Here is a 17,689-nt window from a genome sequence, read left to right as displayed (position 1 = left end):
GAAGCAGTCTTGAAGCGTGGATTCAGATTGGTCGGACCAGCGTTGAACAGACCTGAGCGCGGGAGCTTGTTGTTTGAGTTTTTGTTTGTAGGCTGGAATCAACAAAATGGAGTCGTGGTCAGCTTTTCCGAAAGGGGGGCGGGGGAGGGCCTTATAAGCGTCGCGGAAATTAGTGTAACAATGGTCTAGTGTTTTTCCAGCCCTGGTAGCACAATCGATATGCTGATAGAATTTAGGGAGTTTTGTTTTTAGATTAGCCTTGTTAAAATCCCCAGCTACGATGAATGCAGCCTCAGGGTGTGTGGTTTCCAGTTTACAAAGAGTCAGATAAAGTTCGTTCAGGGCCATCGATGTGTCTGCTTGGGGGGGAATGTATACGGCTGTGATTATGATTGACGAGAATTCCCTTGGTAGATAATGCGGTCGACATTTGATTGTGAGGAGTTCTAGATCAGGTGAACAGAACGACTTGAGTTCTTGTGTGTTGTTATGATGATCACACCACTTCTCGTTAATCATAAGGCATACCCCCCCGCCCCTCTTCTTACCGGAAAGATGTTTGTTTCTGTCGGCGCGATGCATGGAGAAACCAGCTGGCTGCACCGACTCCGTTAGCGTCCCTTGAGTTAGCCATGTTTCCGTGAAGCAGAGCACGTTGCAATCCCTGATGTCTCTCTGGAATGCTACCCGTGCTCGGATTTCATCAACCTTATTGTCAAGAGACTGGACATTGGCGAGTAGTATGCTAGGGAGTGGAGCGCGATGTGCCCGTCTCCGAAGCCTGACCACGAGACCGCCACGTTTTCCCCTTTTCCGGCGACGCACAGGGTCGCCGGCTGGGATCAGATCCATTGTATTGTGTGGAAGGCAAGACACTGGATCCGTTTCGGGAAAGTCATATTCCTGGTAGGAACGATGATGAGTTGACGTTAATCGTATATTCAGTAGTTCCTCCCGACTGTATGTAATGAAACCTAAGATTACCCGGGGTACCGATGTAAGAAATAACACGTAAAAAAACAAAATACTGCATATTTTCCAAGGAACGCGAAGCGAGGCAGCCATCTCTTTCCGGCGCCTGCGCACAACAGTCATGGAAAGAGCACGTGTTCTTAATGTTTTGTGCAGTGTATATCATTCATTTAAAACTCCAAAAATGGATGTAGCAACTAAGAATTCTACCTTTAACTTTCGAGATGGGAAAACTTTTTTTATGATGTCGAACATGTGATCTTTATGACAGAATGTAAAATTAAATTTAAAAAAAATACTTCTCAAAAGGCACTAAATTGGTGGAACGACCCATAGCCTTCTTAGTAAGTCTGAATAGCCGTTAACACATTGCAGAATCCCTTGGGGATTTGTGTACAAAGTGCACATCGGGGTTTGATGTCTTTTAGTGGTGTTGATATGAAACAAGTAGCACCAAGGACCAGGCAAGTATGCAGGTACAACCAGAGAGCTGTTCTCTGAGGTTCAGTCCACAGCTCAGACCCTCACTGTACGATGCCATTCTTCAGAGGCACAGAGAAGGGGACAACATTACATTTGGTCCTCTGTAGCTCAGTTGGTAGAGCATGTTTCTTGCTACATCAGGATAGTGGGTTTATTTCCTGGGACCACCCATACTTAAAATGTATACACACATGACTATAAGTTGCTTTGGCTAAAAGCTTCTGCTAAATGGCATATATTATTATATTTTATTTGGCACATGGCTAACACTGAAAGTGAATGTGCTGGTGCTGGTGCACCTTCCCGTCCACGTGGGAGTGGATGTGAGTGTGGATGTCTGGGTAGGTTTTGGGGGGTAGGGCAGAGCACCCCTGAGTGAGGAGAAGCTGCTGCTGAGCCAGATACTCCTCATAGTTTATGGAGCCCAGGCAGTCCTTCTCTGGGCTGGAGGAAGTGGAGAAGTGGGCCACACAGCTCCTGTCCCTCTCCTGGTAGGGCAGCCGGTGGGAGGCCTGCAGGACCTGGGCAGCCGCAGCCGGAGTGCTGGGAGGGGAACAGTGCTTCTTACTCTGGCAGAACCACAGCAGCACTGTACCGAAGATGAACACCATGCTAGCAGGGATGCCGATGATGACAGGCCAGGGTAGGGTGCTGGAGGCTGGGGTGAACATCGGGGGGATGGGTGGCTTGGTGTCTGCAGGAGGAGAGGACCCGAAAAATAATGATGGACATGGAGTCAATCATTCTAAAGTGAGGAGTTACTTTGTTCTCCAACACTGTTTTTGCATTATTTAAACCAAATTGAACATGTTTCATTATTTATTTGAGACTAAATAGATTTTATTTATGTATTATAGTTAAAATAAAAGTGTAAGTAAGTTAAAATAAAAGTGTTCATTGTTCATTCAGTATTGTTGTAATTGTCATTATATATATACGCATATACAGTTGAAGTCAGAAGTTTACATACACTTAGGTTGGAGTCATTAAAACTCGTAGTTCAACCACTCCACAAATTTCTTGTTAACAAACTATAGTTTTGGCAAGTCGGTTAGGACATCTATTGTGTGCATGACACAATACATTTTTTCCAACAACTGTTTACAGAGTATTTCACTTATAATTCACTGTATCACAATTCCGGTGGGTCAGAAGTTTACATACACTTAGTTGACTGCCTTCAAACAGCTTGGAAAAATCCAGAAAATGATGTCATGGCTTTAGAAGCTTCTGATAGGCTAATTGACATAATTTGAGTCAATTGGAGGTGTACCTGTGGATGTATTTCAAGGCCTACCTTCAAACTCAGTGCCTCTTTGCTTGACATCATGGGAAAATCAAAAGAAATCAGCCAAAACCTCAGAAAAAACATTGTAGACCTCCACAAGTCTGCTTCATCCTTGGAAGCAATTTCCAAACGCCTGAAGGTACCACATTCATCTGTACAAACAATAGTGCGCAAGTATAAACACCATGGGATCATGCAGCCGTCAAACCGCTCAGGAAGGAGACACTTTCTGTCTCCTAGAGATGAACGTACTTTGGTGTGAAAGTGCAAATCAATCCCAGAACAACAGCAAAGGACCTTGTGAAGATGCTGGAGGAAAGAGGTACAAAGGTATCTATATCCACAGTAAAACGAGTGCTATATCGACATAACCTGAAAGGCCGCTCAGCAAGGAAGAAGCCACTGCTCCAAGACCGCCATAAAAAAGCCAGACTACAGTTTGCAACTGCACATGGGGACAAAGATCGTACCTTTTGGAGAAATGTCCTCTGGTCTGATGAAACAAAAATAGAACTGTTTGGCCATAATGACCATCGTTATGTTTGGAGGAAAAAGGGGAAGGCTTGCAAGCCGAAGAACATCATCCCAACCGTGAAGCACAGGGGTGGCAGCATCATGTTGTGGGGGTGCTTTGCTGCAGGAGGGAATGGTTCACTTCATAAAATAGATGGCATCATGTGAAAGGAAAAGTATGTGGATATACTGAAGCAACATCTCAAGACATCAGTCAGGAAGTTAAAGCTTGGTCGCAAATGGGTCTCCCAAATTGAGAATGACCCAGAGCATACTTTCAAAGTTGTGGCAAAATGGCTTAAGGACAACAAAGTCAAGGTATTGGAGTGGCCATCACAAAGCCCTGACCTCAACCTATAGAACATTTGTGGGCAGAACTGAAAAAGCGTGTGCGAGCAAGGAGGCCTACAAACCTGACTCAGTTACAACACCAGCTCTGGCAGGAGGAATGGGCCAAATTTCACCCAACTTATTGTGGGAAGCTTGTGGAAGACAACCCGAAACGTTTGACCCAAGTTAAACAATTTAAAGGCAATGCTACCAAATACTAATTGAGTCTACGTAAACGTCTGACCCACTGGGAATGTGATGAAAGAAATAAAAGCTGAAATAAATCATTCTCTTTACTATTATTCTGACATTTCACATTCTTAAAATAAAGTGGTGATCCTAACTGACCTAAGACAGGGAATTTTTACTCGCATTAAATGTCAGGAATTGTGAAACACTGAGTTTAAATGTATTTGGCTAAAGTGTATGTAAACTTCCGACTTCAACTGTAGCTACACATCAGAGAGTCTTGTTGATTAATTAAATCACTGCAGGGGGTCAATACTACATTATTCACCAATGCAAAGTTCACAAGAATCAGTGGATGAAGAAAACTGGAAACAAAGAGGAGTTTTATCATGTTCATTACTCTGAGTAATCTTGGATTACATGCACTGAAAATATTAATATCTCCCTGTACAGTACAATATATCCCTGTACAGGACATAATCCCAGGATCTTGGGGATTTGAGAAAGCCAAATTAAGGTTTAGGGGAGCTCTAGTGTTAAATCAAATTCTATTCGTCACGTGCACAGTTTACAGCAGGTATAAATGGTGCAACGCAATGCTTGTGTGCAAGCTCCTGCAACATTGCAGTACAATGATCAATATCAATAATGATAGGGCCATACAGTAAGTAATAGAATAGGTAGTATGTGTAGTAGTAAGCTGATGAGTACACAATATACACTTAGTGGCCAGTTTATTAGGTACACCCATCTAGTACTGGGTCGGAGCCCCCTGTAGCCATGAAGAGATGCACCTGGTCAACAACAATGTTCAGATGCGTACTTTCGTGCGTGAAAAGCCCAGGAGGCCGGAAGATTCTGAAATACCGGAACCGGCCTGCCTGGCATCAACAATCGTACCATGCTCAAAGTCGCTTAGGTCACTTGTTTTTCCCATTCTCACGTTCTATCAAACAGTAACTGAATGCCTCAATGCCTGTCTACCTGCTTTATCTAGCAAGGCACAGCCACGTGACTCACTGCCTGTAGGAGCGAACCATTTTCATGAACGGGGTGGTGTACCTAATAAACTGAGTGTATACAGTATAAATTATGGATGTGCTATGTCAAGTATGAATGTATTATGAATATAAAGTGGGGAGTGTCTTGGTCGCGCAGTTGAACAAAAAGTATATAATAGAACAGCAGTGTTGAGAGAGAGAGAGAGAGAGAGAGAGAGTGTGTGTGTGTGTGTGTGTGTGTGGGGGGGGGGGGGGGGATGTGTGGAGAGTCAGTGCAGATAGTCTCAAAAGTGCAGATAGTTTCTAAGGGGCAGATTGTCTGTAAGGTGCAGATTGTCTCTAAGGTGCAAATACAATGCATTCGGAAAGTATTCAGACCCCTTCCCTTTTTCCACATTTTGTTACGTTACAGCCTTATTCTAAAATTGATTAAATTAATAAAAATCCTCATCAGTCTACACACAATACCCCATAATGACAAAGCGAAAACAGTTTTTTTAATGTTTGCAAATGTACATATAAATATATACACTGCTCAAAAAAATAAAGGGAACACTTAAACAACACAATGTAACTCCAAGTCAATTACACTTCTGTGAAATCAAACTGTCCACTTAGGAAGCAACACTGATTGACAATAAATTTCACATGCTGTTGTGCAAATGGAATAGACAAAAGGTGGAAATTATAGGCAATTAGCAAGACACCCCCAATAAAGGAGTGGTTCTGCAGGTGGTGACCACAGACCACTTCTCAGTTCCTATGCTTCCTGGCTGATGTTTTGGTCACTTTTGAATGCTGGCGGTGCTTTCACTCAAGTGGTACCATGAGACGGAGTCTACAACCCACACAAGTGGCTCAGGTAGTGCAGCTCATCCAGGATGGCACATCAATGCGAGCTGTGGCAAGAAGGTTTGCTGTGTCTGTCAGCGTAGTGTCCAGAGCATGGAGGCGCTACCAGGAGACAGGCCAGTACATCAGGAGACGTGGAGGAGGCCGTAGGAGGGCAACAACCCATCAGCAGGACCGCTACCTCCGCCTTTGTGCAAGGAGGATCAGGAGGAGCACTGCCAGAGCCCTGCAAAATGACCTCCAGCAGGCCACAAATGTGCATGTGTCTGCTCAAACGGTCAGAAACAGACTCCATGAGGGTGGTATGAGGGCCCGACATCCACAGGTGGGGGTTGTGCTTACAGCCCAACACCGTGCAGGACGTTTGGCATTTGCCAGAGAACACCAAGATTGGCAAATTCACCACTGGGGCCCTGTGCTCTTCACAGATGAAAGCAGGTTCACACGCACATGTGACAGACGTGACAGAGTCTGGAGACGCCGCGGAGAACGTTCTGCTGCCTGCAACATCCTCCAGCATGACCGGTTTGGCGGTGGGTCAGTCATGGTGTGGGGTGGCATTTCTTTGGGGGGCCGCACAGCCCTCCATGTGCTCGCCAGAGGTAGCCTGACTGCCATTAGGTACCGAGATGAGATCCTCAGACCCCCTGTGAGACCATATGCTGGTGCGGTTGGCCCTGGGTTCCTCCTAATGCAAGACAATGCTTGACCTCATGTGGCTGGAGTGTGTCAGCAGTTCCTGCAAGAGGAAGGCATTGATGCTATGGACTGGCCCGCCCGTTCCCCAGACCTGAATCCAATTGTGCACATCTGGGACATCATGTCTCGTTCCATCCACCAACGCCACGTTGCACCACAGACTGTCCAGGAGTTGGCGGATGCTTTAGTCCAGGTCTGGGAGGAGATCCCTCAGGAGACCATCCGCCACCTCATCAGGAGCATGCCCAGGCGTTGTAGGGAGGTCATACAGGCACGTGGAGGCCACACACACTACTGAGCCTCATTTTGACTTGTTTTAAGGACATTACATCAAAGTTGGATCAGTCTGTGGTGTGGTTTTCCACTTTAATTTTGAGTGTGACTCCAAATCCAGACCTCCATGGGTTGATAAATTTGATTTCCATTGATAATTTTTGTGTGATTTTGTTGTCAGCACATTCAACTATGTAAAGAAAAAAGTATTTAATAAGAATATTAAATTCATTCAGATCTAGGATGTGTTATTTTAGTGTTCCCTTTATTTTTTTGAGCAGTGTATATATAAAAAAAGAAATACATTATTTACATAAGTATTCAAACCCTTTGCTATTAGACTCGAAATTGAGCTCAGGTGAATCCTGTTACCATTGATCATCCTTGAAATGTTTCTACAACTTGATTGGAGTCCACCTGTGGTAAATTCAATTGATTGGACATGACTTGGAAACGCTGTCTATATAAGGTCCCACACTTAACAGTGCATGTCAGAGCACAAACCAAGCCATGAGGTTGAAGGAAATGTCCATAGAGGTCCAAGACAGAATTGTGTCGAGGCACAGATCTGGGGAAGGGTACCAAAACATTTCTGCAGCATTGAAGGTCCCCAAGAGGACAGTGACCTCCATAACTATTTAATGGAAGAAGTTTGGAACCACCAAGACTCTTCCTAGAGCTGGCTGCCCGGCCAAACTGAGCAATCGGGGTAGAAGGGCCTTGGTCAGGGAGGTGACCAAGAACCCGATGGTCACTCTGACAGAGCTCCAGAGTTCCTATGTGGAGATGGGAGGACCTTCCAGAAGGGCAACCATCTCTACAGCACTCTACCAATCAGATCTTTATGGTAGAGTGTCCAGACGGAAGCCACGCCTCTGTAAAAGGCACATGATTGCCCGCTTGGAGTTTGCCAAAAGGCACCTAAAGGACTCTCAGACCATGAGAAACAAGATTCTCTGGTCTGTTGAAACCAAGATTGAACTCTTTCGCCTGAATGCCAAGCGTCACGTCTGGAGGAAACCTGGCACCATCCCTATGGTGAAGCATGGTGGTGGCAGCATCCAACAGGACAACGACCCTAAGCACACAGCCAAGACAACGCAGGAGTGGCTTTGGTACAAGTTTCTGAATGTCCTTGAGTGGCCCAGCCAGAGCCCGGACTTGAACCCGATTAAACATTTCTGGAGAGACCTTAAAATATCTGTCCAGCGACGCTCCCCATCCAACCTGACAGAGTTTGAGAGGATCTGCAGAGAAGAATGGGAGAAACTCCCCAAATACAGGTGTGCCAAGCTTGTAGCGTCATACCCAAGAAGACTCAAGGCTGTAATCGCTGCCAAAGTAAATGGTCTGAATACTGAATTTGCAAATGTGATATTTCAGTTTTTAATTTTTTTAACAAATTTGCTAAAATGTCTAAAAACCTGTTTTTGCTTTGTTATTTAGGGGTATTGTGTATAGCTTGATGAGGGAGGAAAACGATTTAATCCATTTTAGAATAAGGATGTAACGTAACAAAATGTGGAAAAAGTCAAGGGGTTTGGATACTTCCCAAATGCACTGTAGTCTTTAAGATGCAGGTCTAAGCAGGTGGAAAGCTAGGGTTAGTTATTCAGCAGTCTGATGACCTGGTGGTAGAAGCTGTCTTGGAGCCTGTTGTTCCGAGATACAATGCTCCGATACCGCTTGCCAGATAGTAACAGAGTGAACAGTCCGTTGCTCGGGTGACTGGAGTCCTTGACGATCTCCCGGGCCTTTCTCAGACACCGCCTGGTGTATATGTCCTGGAGGGCAGGGAGCTTGCTCTCAGTGATGCATTGGGCCATCCGCATCACCCTCTGTAGAGCCTTGCAATTGAGGACGGTGCAGTTGCCATACCAGGCAGTGATGCAGTTGGTCAAGATGCTCTCGATGGTACAGCTGTAGAACTTCTTGAGGATCTGAGCCAGCAGCATACAACCCTGCATCCCACTGCTGGCTTACCTCCGAAGCGAAGCAGGGTTGGTCCTGGTTGAGACCAGATGCTGCTGGAAGTGGTATTGGAGGGTCAGTAGGGGGCACTCTTTCCTCTGATCTAAAAACATATCCCAATGCCCCAGGACAGTGATTGGGGACATTGCCCTGTGCAGGGTGCCGTCTTTCAAATGGGACGTTAAACGGTTGTCCTGACTCTCTTTGGTCTCATGGCACTTATTGTAAGAGTAGGGGTGTTAACCCCGTTGTCTTGGATAAATTCATACCATCATCCCCATCTTCGAATTGGCTCATTCATCCTCTCCCCGGTCTTCTATGATGTACATGCCGAGAAAGTTTAAGCATTTGACCACCCTGGGGGGCCCCTGTGTTGAGAGTCATCATGACGGAAGAGGTGTTGCCTACCCTCACCACCTGGCGTCTGCCTGTCAGGAAGTCAGGACCCTGAGCTTAATGATCTTAGAGGGGACTATGGTGTTGAAAGCTGAGCTGTAGTTGAGCTGTAGTTGCATTCTCAGTGTGTTTGGAAAGGCTTGTTTCAGGTCGCAGAGGTACTCATTTGAAAGATCAATATAGGGAGTTTGTGTGGTACAGTCGTGGCCAAAAGTTTTGAGAATGACACAAATATTAATTTTCACAAAGTCTGCTGCCTCGGTTTGTATGATGGCAATTTGCATATACTCCAGAATGTTATGAAGAGTGATCAGATGAATTGCAATTATTTGCCAAGTCCCTCTTTGCCATGCAAATGAACTGAATCCCCCAAAAACTTTTCCACTGCATTTCAGCCCTGCCACAAAAGGACCAGCTGACATCATGTCAGTGATTCTCTCCTTAACACAGGTGTGAGTGTTGACGAGGACAAGGCTAGAGATCACTCTGTCATGCTGATTGAGTTCAAATAACAGACTGGAAGCTTCAAAAGGAGGGTGGTGCTTGGAATCATTGTTCTTCGGCTGTCAGAAGCATTCTTCCAAGATGGCGTAGCAGTGTAGACGTGTTTGTTTAGTCCTCTCGTGTACGTTTGTATTTTCCGTATTTCTTGTATATACATATTTTTTTAATTCTCTCTTTTCGATTTTTAATTTGATTATACCTTCCGGTAACCTACCTCACCCAATGTGATACGGAATCGCTATTATTTTTTAACTTTGGAACACATTCAAGAACCCCCAGTAGCTAACCAGCTAATCAGCTACAAGCTATTTAGCCATTTTTAGCCGCTGCTAGCAGCTTTTACCTTCTGCACAGACACCAGCCCTGTTATTAGCCTGGATATTACTCACCAATTTACCAGCATCGGACTGTCTCTCGACAACAACGCCGGATTCCTGCCGTAATCCCTGAGCCACTACTTCTGATCCTCACAGCTAGCGCCACTGCCACGAAGCTAGCACCAGTTAGCAAACACAATTCTACAATCACAACCTCTCTTTCGCCATCGCCATCCGGCTTGGATTCTCTGTCGACACGACCACGTCTGGTCTGCAGACTAATACCCCATCCGCTGTGCCCTCAACCGGCCTCCGTCTGAGCAGACCCCCTCCGTCTGAGCAGACCACCCCCCGGGCTACTAACTTTAAACGCCGCGTGCTAGCTTAGTGGCGGCTTCCCTGCTCCATCTACGGCTGCCCCCTGGACACTATGATCACTTGGCTACATAGCTGATGCCTGCCGGACTGTCCATTAATTCACGGTACTCCATTCTGTTTATTTGTGTTTTATCTGTCGGCTCTGTGTGTAGTTAATCCGACCCTCTCTGCCTAGTCGTCGCCATTTTTACCTGCTGTTGCTGTGTTAGCTGACTAGCTGCTGTTATCTCACCTGTTGTTTTAGCTAGCTCTCCCAATCAAGACCTGCAATCACTTTATGCCTTACTGTATGTCTCTCTCAAATATCAATATGCCTTGTATACTGTTGTTCAGGCTAGTTATCATTGTTTTGGTTTGCAATGGACCCGGTAGTTCCACTCTCCGTACCTCTGATACCTCCTTTGTCCCACCTCCCACACATGCGGTGACCTCACCCATTGAGACGAGCATGTCCAGAGATACAACCTCTCTTATCATCACCAAGTGCCTGGGCTTGCCTCCGCTGTACCCGTGCCCCACCATACCCCTGTCTGCACATTATGCCCAGAATCTATTCTACCACGGCCATAAATCTGCTTCTTTTATTCCTTGTCCCCAACGCTCTAGGCGACCAGTTTTGATAGCCTTTAGCCGCACCCTCATCCTACTACTCCTCTGTTCCTCGGGTGATGTGGAGGTAAACCCAGGCCCTGCATGTCCCCAGGCACCCTCATTTGTTGACTAATGTGATCGAAAAAGCCTTGGCCTCATGCATGTCAACATCAGAAGCCTCCTCCCTAAGTTTGTCTTACTCACCGCTTTAGCACACTCTGCCAACCCTGATGTCCTTGCCGTGTCTGAATCCTGGCTTAGGAAGGCCACCAAAAATTCTGAGATTTCCATACCCAACTATAACACTTTCCGTCAAGATAGAACTGCCAAAGGGGGAGGAGTTGCAATCTACTGCAGAGATAGCCTGCAAAGTTCTGTCATACTTTCCAGGTCTATGCCCAAACAGTTCGAACTTCTAATTTTAAAAATTAATCTCTCCAGAAATAAGTCTCTCACTGTTGCCGCCTGCTACCGACCCCCCTGAGCTCCCAGCTGTGCCCTGGACACCATCTGTGAATTGATCGCTCCCCATCTAGCTTCAGAGTTTGTTCTGTTAGGTGACCTAAACTGGGATATGCTTAACACCCCGGCAGTCCTACAATCTAAGCTAGATGCCCTCAATCTCACACAAATCATCAAGGAACCCACCAGGTACAACCCTAAATCCGTAAACATGGGCACCCTAATAGACATTATCCTGACCAACTTGCCCTCCAAATACACCTCTGCTGTCTTCAATCAAGATCTCAGCGATCACTGCCTCATTGCCTGTATCCGCTACGGGTCCGCGGTCAAACGACCACCCCTCATCACTGTCAAACGCTCCCTAAAACACTTCTGCGAGCAGGCCTTTCTAATCGACCTGGCCCGGATACCCTGGAAGGATATTGACCTCATCCCGTCAGTTGAGGATGCCTGGTCATTCTTTAAAAGTTACTTCCTCACCATATTAGACAAGCATGCTCCGTTCAAAAAATGCAGAACTAAGAACAGATATAGCCCTTGGTTCACTCCAGACCTGACTGCCCTCGAAAAGCACAAAAACATCCTGTGGCAAACTGCAATAGCATCGAAGAGCCCCCGCGATATGCAACTGTTCAGGGAAGTCAGGAACCAATACACGCAGTCAGTCAGGAAAGCAAAGGCCAGCTTTTTCAAGCAGAAATTTGCATCCTGTAGCTCTAACTCCAAAAAGTTCTGGGATACTGTAAAGTCCATGGAGAACAAGAGCACCTCCTCCCAGCTGCCCACTGCACTGAGGCTAGGTAACACGGTCACCACCGATAAATCCGTGATAATCGAAAACTTCAACAAGCATTTCTCAATGGCTGGCCATGCCTTCCTCCTGGCGACTCCAACCTTGGCCAACAGCCCCCCCCCCCCCCCCCGCTGCTACTCGCCCAAGCCTCCCCAGCTTCTCCTTTACCCAAATCCAGATAGCAGATGTTCTGAAAGAGCTGGAAAACCTGGACCCATACAAATCAGCTGGGCTTGACAATCTGGACCCCCTATTTCTGAAACTGTCCGCCGCCATTGTCGCACCCCCTATTACCAGCCTGTTCAACCTCTCCTTCGTATCATCTGAGATCCCCAAGGATTGGAAAGCTGCCGCGGTCATCCCCCTCTTCAAAGGGGGAGACACCCTGGACCCAAACTGTTACAGACCTATATCCATCCTGCCCTGCCTATCTAAGGTCTTCGAAAGCCAAGTCAACAAACAGATCACTGACCATCTCGAATCCCACCGTACCTTCTCCGCTGTGCAATCCGGTTTCCGAGCCGGTCACGGGTGCACCTCAGCCACGCTCAAGGTACTAAACGATATCATAACCGGCATCGATAAAAGACAGTACTGTGCAGCCGTCTTCATCGACCTGGCCAAGGCTTTCGACTCTGTCAATCACCATATTCTTATCGGCAGACTCAGTAGCCTCGGTTTTTCTAATGACTGCCTTGCCTGGTTCACCAACTACTTTGCAGACAGAGTTCAGTGTGTCAAATCGGAGGGCATGTTGTCCGGTCCTCTGGCAGTCTCTATGGGGGTACCACAGGGTTCAATTCTCGGGCCGACTCTTTTCTCTGTATATATCAATGATGTTGCTCTTGCTGCGGGCGATTCCCTGATCCACCTCTACGCAGACGACACCATTCTGTATACTTCTGGCCCTTCCTTGGACACTGTGCTATCTAACCTCCAAACGAGCTTCAATGCCATACAACACTCCTTCCGTGGCCTCCAACTGCTCTTAAACGCTAGTAAAACCAAATGCATGCTTTTCAACCGTTCGCTGCCTGCACCCGCACGCCCGACTAGCATCACCACCCTGGACGGTTCCGACCTAGAATATGTGGACATCTATAAGTACCTAGGTGTCTGGCTAGACTGCAAACTCTCCTTCCAGACTCATATCAAACATCTCCAATCCAAAATCAAATCTAGAGTCGGCTTTCTATTTCGCAACAAAGCCTCCTTCACTCACGCCGCCAAACTTACCCTAGTAAAACTGACTATCCTACCGATCCTCGACTTCGGCGATGTCATCTACAAAATAGCTTCCAATACTCTACTCAGCAAACTGGATGCAGTTTATCACAGTGCCATCCGTTTTGTTACTAAAGCACCTTATACGACCCACCACTGCGACCTGTATGCCCTAGTCGGCTGGCCCTCGCTACATGTTCGTCGTCAGACCCACTGGCTCCAGGTCATCTACAAGGCTATGCTAGGTAAAGTGCCGCCTTATCTCAGTTCACTGGTCACGATGGCTACACCCACCCGTAGCACGCGCTCCAGCAGGTGTATCTCACTGATCATCCCTAAAGCCAAAACCTAATTTGGACGCCTTTCCTTCCAGTTCTCTGCTGCCTGCGACTGGAACGAATTGCAAAAATCTCTGAAGTTGGAGACTTTTATCTCCCTCAACAACTTTAAACATCTGCTATCCGAGCAGCTAACCGATCGCTGCAGCTGTACATAGTCCATCGGTATATAGCCCACCCAATTTACCTACCTCACCCCCCATACTGCTTTTATTTATTTACTTTTCTGCTCTTTTGCACACCAGTATCTCTACTTGCACATGATCATCTGATGATTTATCACTCCAGTGTTAATCTGCTAAATTGTAATTATTCGATTTATTGCCTACCTCCTCATGCCTTTTGCACACATTGTATATAGATTCTCTTTTTTTCTACCATGTTATTGACTTGTTTATTGTTTACTCCATGTGTAACTGTGTTGTTGTCTGTTCACACTGCTATGCTTTATCTTGGCCAGGTCGCAGTTGCAAATGAGAACTTGTTCTCAACTAGCCTACCTGGTTAAATAAAGGTGAAATAAAATAAAATTTAAAAAAAACAAAAAAAACATGGTTAACTGCAAGAAAACACGTGCCGTCATCATTGCTTTGAACAAAAAGGGCTTCACAGGCAAGGATATTGCTGCCAGTAAGATTGCACCTAAATCAACCATTTATCGGATCATCAAGAACTTCAAGGAGTACGGTTCAATTGTTGTGAAGAAGGCTTCAGGGCACCCAAGAAAGTTCAGCAAGCGCCAGGACCGTCTCCTAAAGTTGATTCAGCTGCGGGATCGGGGCACCACCAGTACAGAGCTTGCTCAGGAATGGCAGCAGGCAGGTGTGAGTGCATCTGCACGCACAGTGAGGCGAAGACTTTTGGAGGATGGCCTGGTGTCAAGAAGGGCAGCAAAGAAGACACTTCTCTCCAGGAAACATCAGGGACAAACTGATATTCTGCAAAAGGTACAGGGATTGGACTGCTGAGGACTGGGGTAAAGTAATTTTCTCTGATGAATCCCCTTTCTGATTGTTTGGGGCACCCGGAAAAAAGCTTGTCCTGAGAGGACAAGGTGAGCGCTACCATCAGTCCTGTGTCCTGCCAACAGTAAAGCATCCTGAGACCATTCATGTGTAGGGTTGCTTCTCAGCCAAGGGAGTGGGCTCACTCACAATTTTGCCAAAGAACACAGCCATGAATAAAGAATGGTACCAACAAATCCTCCGAGAGCAACTTCTCCCAACCATCCAGGAACAGTTTGGTGACAAACAATGCCTTTTCCAGCATGATGGAGCACCTTGTCATAAGGCAAAAGTGATAACTAAGTGGCTCGGGGAACAAAACATCGATATTTTGGGTCCATGGCCAGGAAACTCCCCAGACCTTAATCCCATTGAGAACTTGTGGTCAATCCTCAAGAGGCGGGTGGACAAACCAAAACCCACAAATTCTGAAAAACTCCAAGCATTGATTATGCAAGAACGGGCTGCCATCAGTCAGGATGTGGCCCAGAAGTTAATTGACAGCATGCCAGGGCGGATTGTGGAGGTCTTGAAAAAGAAGGGTCAACACTGCAAATATTGACTCTTTGCATCAACTTCATGTAATTGTCAATAAAAGCCTTTGACATTTATGAAATGCTTGTAATTATACTTCAATATTCCATAGTAACATCTGACAAAAATATCTAAAGACACTGAAGCAGCAAACTTTGTGGAAATTCATATTTGTGTCATTCTCAAAACATTTGGCCACGACTGTAAGTGATGGGGAAGGTTTTGAAAGTTGGATTTTTGGGAGGCCAGGTTAAAGGTAATGATGTACTAGATGGCTGGCATCCTGGCTCTGGTCTTACCTGGCAGCACGGTGAGGAAAGCACTGCGGAAACTGTAGCCCATGGTGTTGGCACCCAGACAGATGTACATGCCAGAGTCCTCCTCCTTGGCGCGGGTGATGAGCAGCTTGTTGAGGTAGGAGCCGTCAGGGCGTGACCACACCTCTCCCGTTGGCAGCACCATGAAGCGATGGTCGCCCACCTCGATGGTGGAGTTGTACCGACTCTCCTCGTTGGACTCCACACGCTTGAGCCACTGGATGACTGGTTTGACATCGCTCCTCACTTTGCACTGGAATGCGGTAGTCCCCCCATAGTCCACTGTGGTGTTGACCGGGTGAGTGCCCGTCAAGATGGGTTTGGAGTTGGTCCGCCCTGCAGAGAGACATAATGAACGAACTGTCACAACTATTCCATATTTCAACAAGGCTGACTCTCTGCATGTACCAGCGTAATGGCAGTTATTGGCCTCAGGCTTAGAACTTGTAATTGTAACAGAGAGAGACGGAGAGAGAGAAATACCACATGTAACACAAGAAGTATGTGTGATTAGTTTCCTCTCTCTCTGCTCCTGGTTGTACAGGACACACGTCTCAGGGGGAGGAGGGGTTCAGGGGGGTGGGGGGCTGGCAGACAGCTGGATCCTAATCAGCTCAAGATTGGAGGGGCTTGTGGTTGAGCAGCCCCCTCCTCCTCCCCCAACACACCAGAACACAACCCTCATTCTCAGACCTGCCTTCTCAATATGCTTCTCATATACGTACATGATTAGACAAGCACATTCATCCATGGAGTAGGGATATGAGTAAGACTTACTGATCAAACGCAGCCGTCTGACGAAGGTAGATCAGAGAGCAAGGATCTCCAAAAGGTTATGGTTCCTCCTCAAATCCAGACCCGACGTTACTATGATTACGTGGCAATTGTATCAACGTTCACATTGAGTTTCCATCCTTGATAGCCAACATTTATCATTATCACAACGTCCATAGAACTCAGTCTGCAGGACTGTGATACAGTATATAATACAGTATTTTATGGTTCTTTCCCCTGAGGAGTCTACCTCATACATTAGCTATGAGATCTTGGACTGACTCGTTAAGTGTATTTATAACTCAGGCCTCTGTGACTGTATGATACTTACGTATGACCTCCACTTTGTAGGTGGCGTTGATCTCCCCGGCTTGGTTGGAGATTCTGCAGGTGTACCTGCCGCTGTTCTCCGGGGTCAGGTTCCTCAGGCTCAGAGTCCACTTCTTCTGGCGCCCCTCGCCAACCTCGCGCTCCGTCAGCGGCCTGTCGTCCTTCAGCCACACAAGGTCTGGCCGAGGGTTACCGCTGGCTGTACACTTCAGCCGCACAGAGCTCCCCACTGGGCGGGCGATCACCCGTTTCCTCATTTTAGCAGGCTGTGTGAAGCGGGGACGCACTTTGGGAAAGGAGGAAAGAGAGTTTTGGGTTTACGACTTTGCAGAGATGGATAACAGAATCATAAAATATGACTCAATCTAATGCAAATAACTTTAGTAATGTTGCTTTCTTTATGATCTTACCTAGTTTTCCTGATAGGTGGTCAGGGTCATACTCTGACTCCACCCCACCAGGGACCCCTGGCCCAGTCTTATCAGCACCAGAGTCATCTGTAGGGGAAAGGGAACAGAACATTTATATTTTAACATTGCAAAGAAAATATGCAGCATGTAATTGAACATGGTATAAAAGTTATGCCCAATACTCAAACAGGAAAGGCATTGGAGGTCTTAACAGAGGGTGATGACAGAGATTATGAAGTATGCCTATTAGGGTTTCACGAGTGTTAAACTTGAAAGACTTCTGTCGCCATTTGGGCTAACATCAACTGGAGTGACCTTCCAGTTCTGATCTCAGAGGGGTATTTTTCTTAGTTATTTCAAAGCAGTTTATATAATTAATTCACATTCAAAGCTGAACACTATCAAATATGTTGTTATTATGGAGTAGACACACGTTTTTAGTCAGATTCACCTCTCCTCTAACTCAGGACACAATTATGATGCTTATGAGTATTCCCTTACAAAAAAAGATTGCGGTTTTGAAACTGCAGTAAAAGTGCAGTAACTGCAGTCGACTGTGGTATTTTGAACTGAACTGCAGTTATACTGCACTCTAACTGCAGTTACACTGCAAAATTACTGCAGTAAAAAAAACAGTGTTATTTTGGATGCAGTATTTTCAGCATACTACAGTTATACTGCACTCTAATTGCAGTTATACTGCAGTGTACTGCAGTTATACTGCACACTGACTGCAATCTTTT

The 17,689-nt window shown here is 46.2% G+C and overlaps 1 protein-coding gene across 3 annotated transcripts in view; it reads right to left on the bottom strand.

The window, feature by feature from the left end:
• Window positions 1-1,095: 1,095 nt before the first annotated feature.
• The window catches only part of LOC139530902 (fibroblast growth factor receptor-like 1), a 60,189-nt gene continuing 43,595 nt past the window's right edge, over window positions 1,096-17,689 (bottom strand). For all 3 annotated transcript variants that reach the window (XM_071327692.1, XM_071327693.1, XM_071327691.1), the window contains 4 exons: window positions 16,947-17,033; window positions 16,538-16,822; window positions 15,415-15,768; window positions 1,096-2,149 (listed from right to left, as the gene is read on the bottom strand). In XM_071327692.1, the coding sequence (XP_071183793.1) occupies window positions 1,719-2,149; window positions 15,415-15,768; window positions 16,538-16,822; window positions 16,947-17,033 (1,157 nt within the window). In that variant the 3' untranslated portion in view covers window positions 1,096-1,718. The remainder of the gene's footprint in view (window positions 2,150-15,414; window positions 15,769-16,537; window positions 16,823-16,946; window positions 17,034-17,689) is intronic.

This window comes from Salvelinus alpinus, chromosome 9 (assembly GCF_045679555.1).
Source record: "Salvelinus alpinus chromosome 9, SLU_Salpinus.1, whole genome shotgun sequence".
Taxonomy (NCBI): domain Eukaryota; kingdom Metazoa; phylum Chordata; class Actinopteri; order Salmoniformes; family Salmonidae; genus Salvelinus; species Salvelinus alpinus.
Note: the sequence above shows the minus strand (reverse complement) of the source record. Positions and strands in the feature narration are given on the sequence as shown.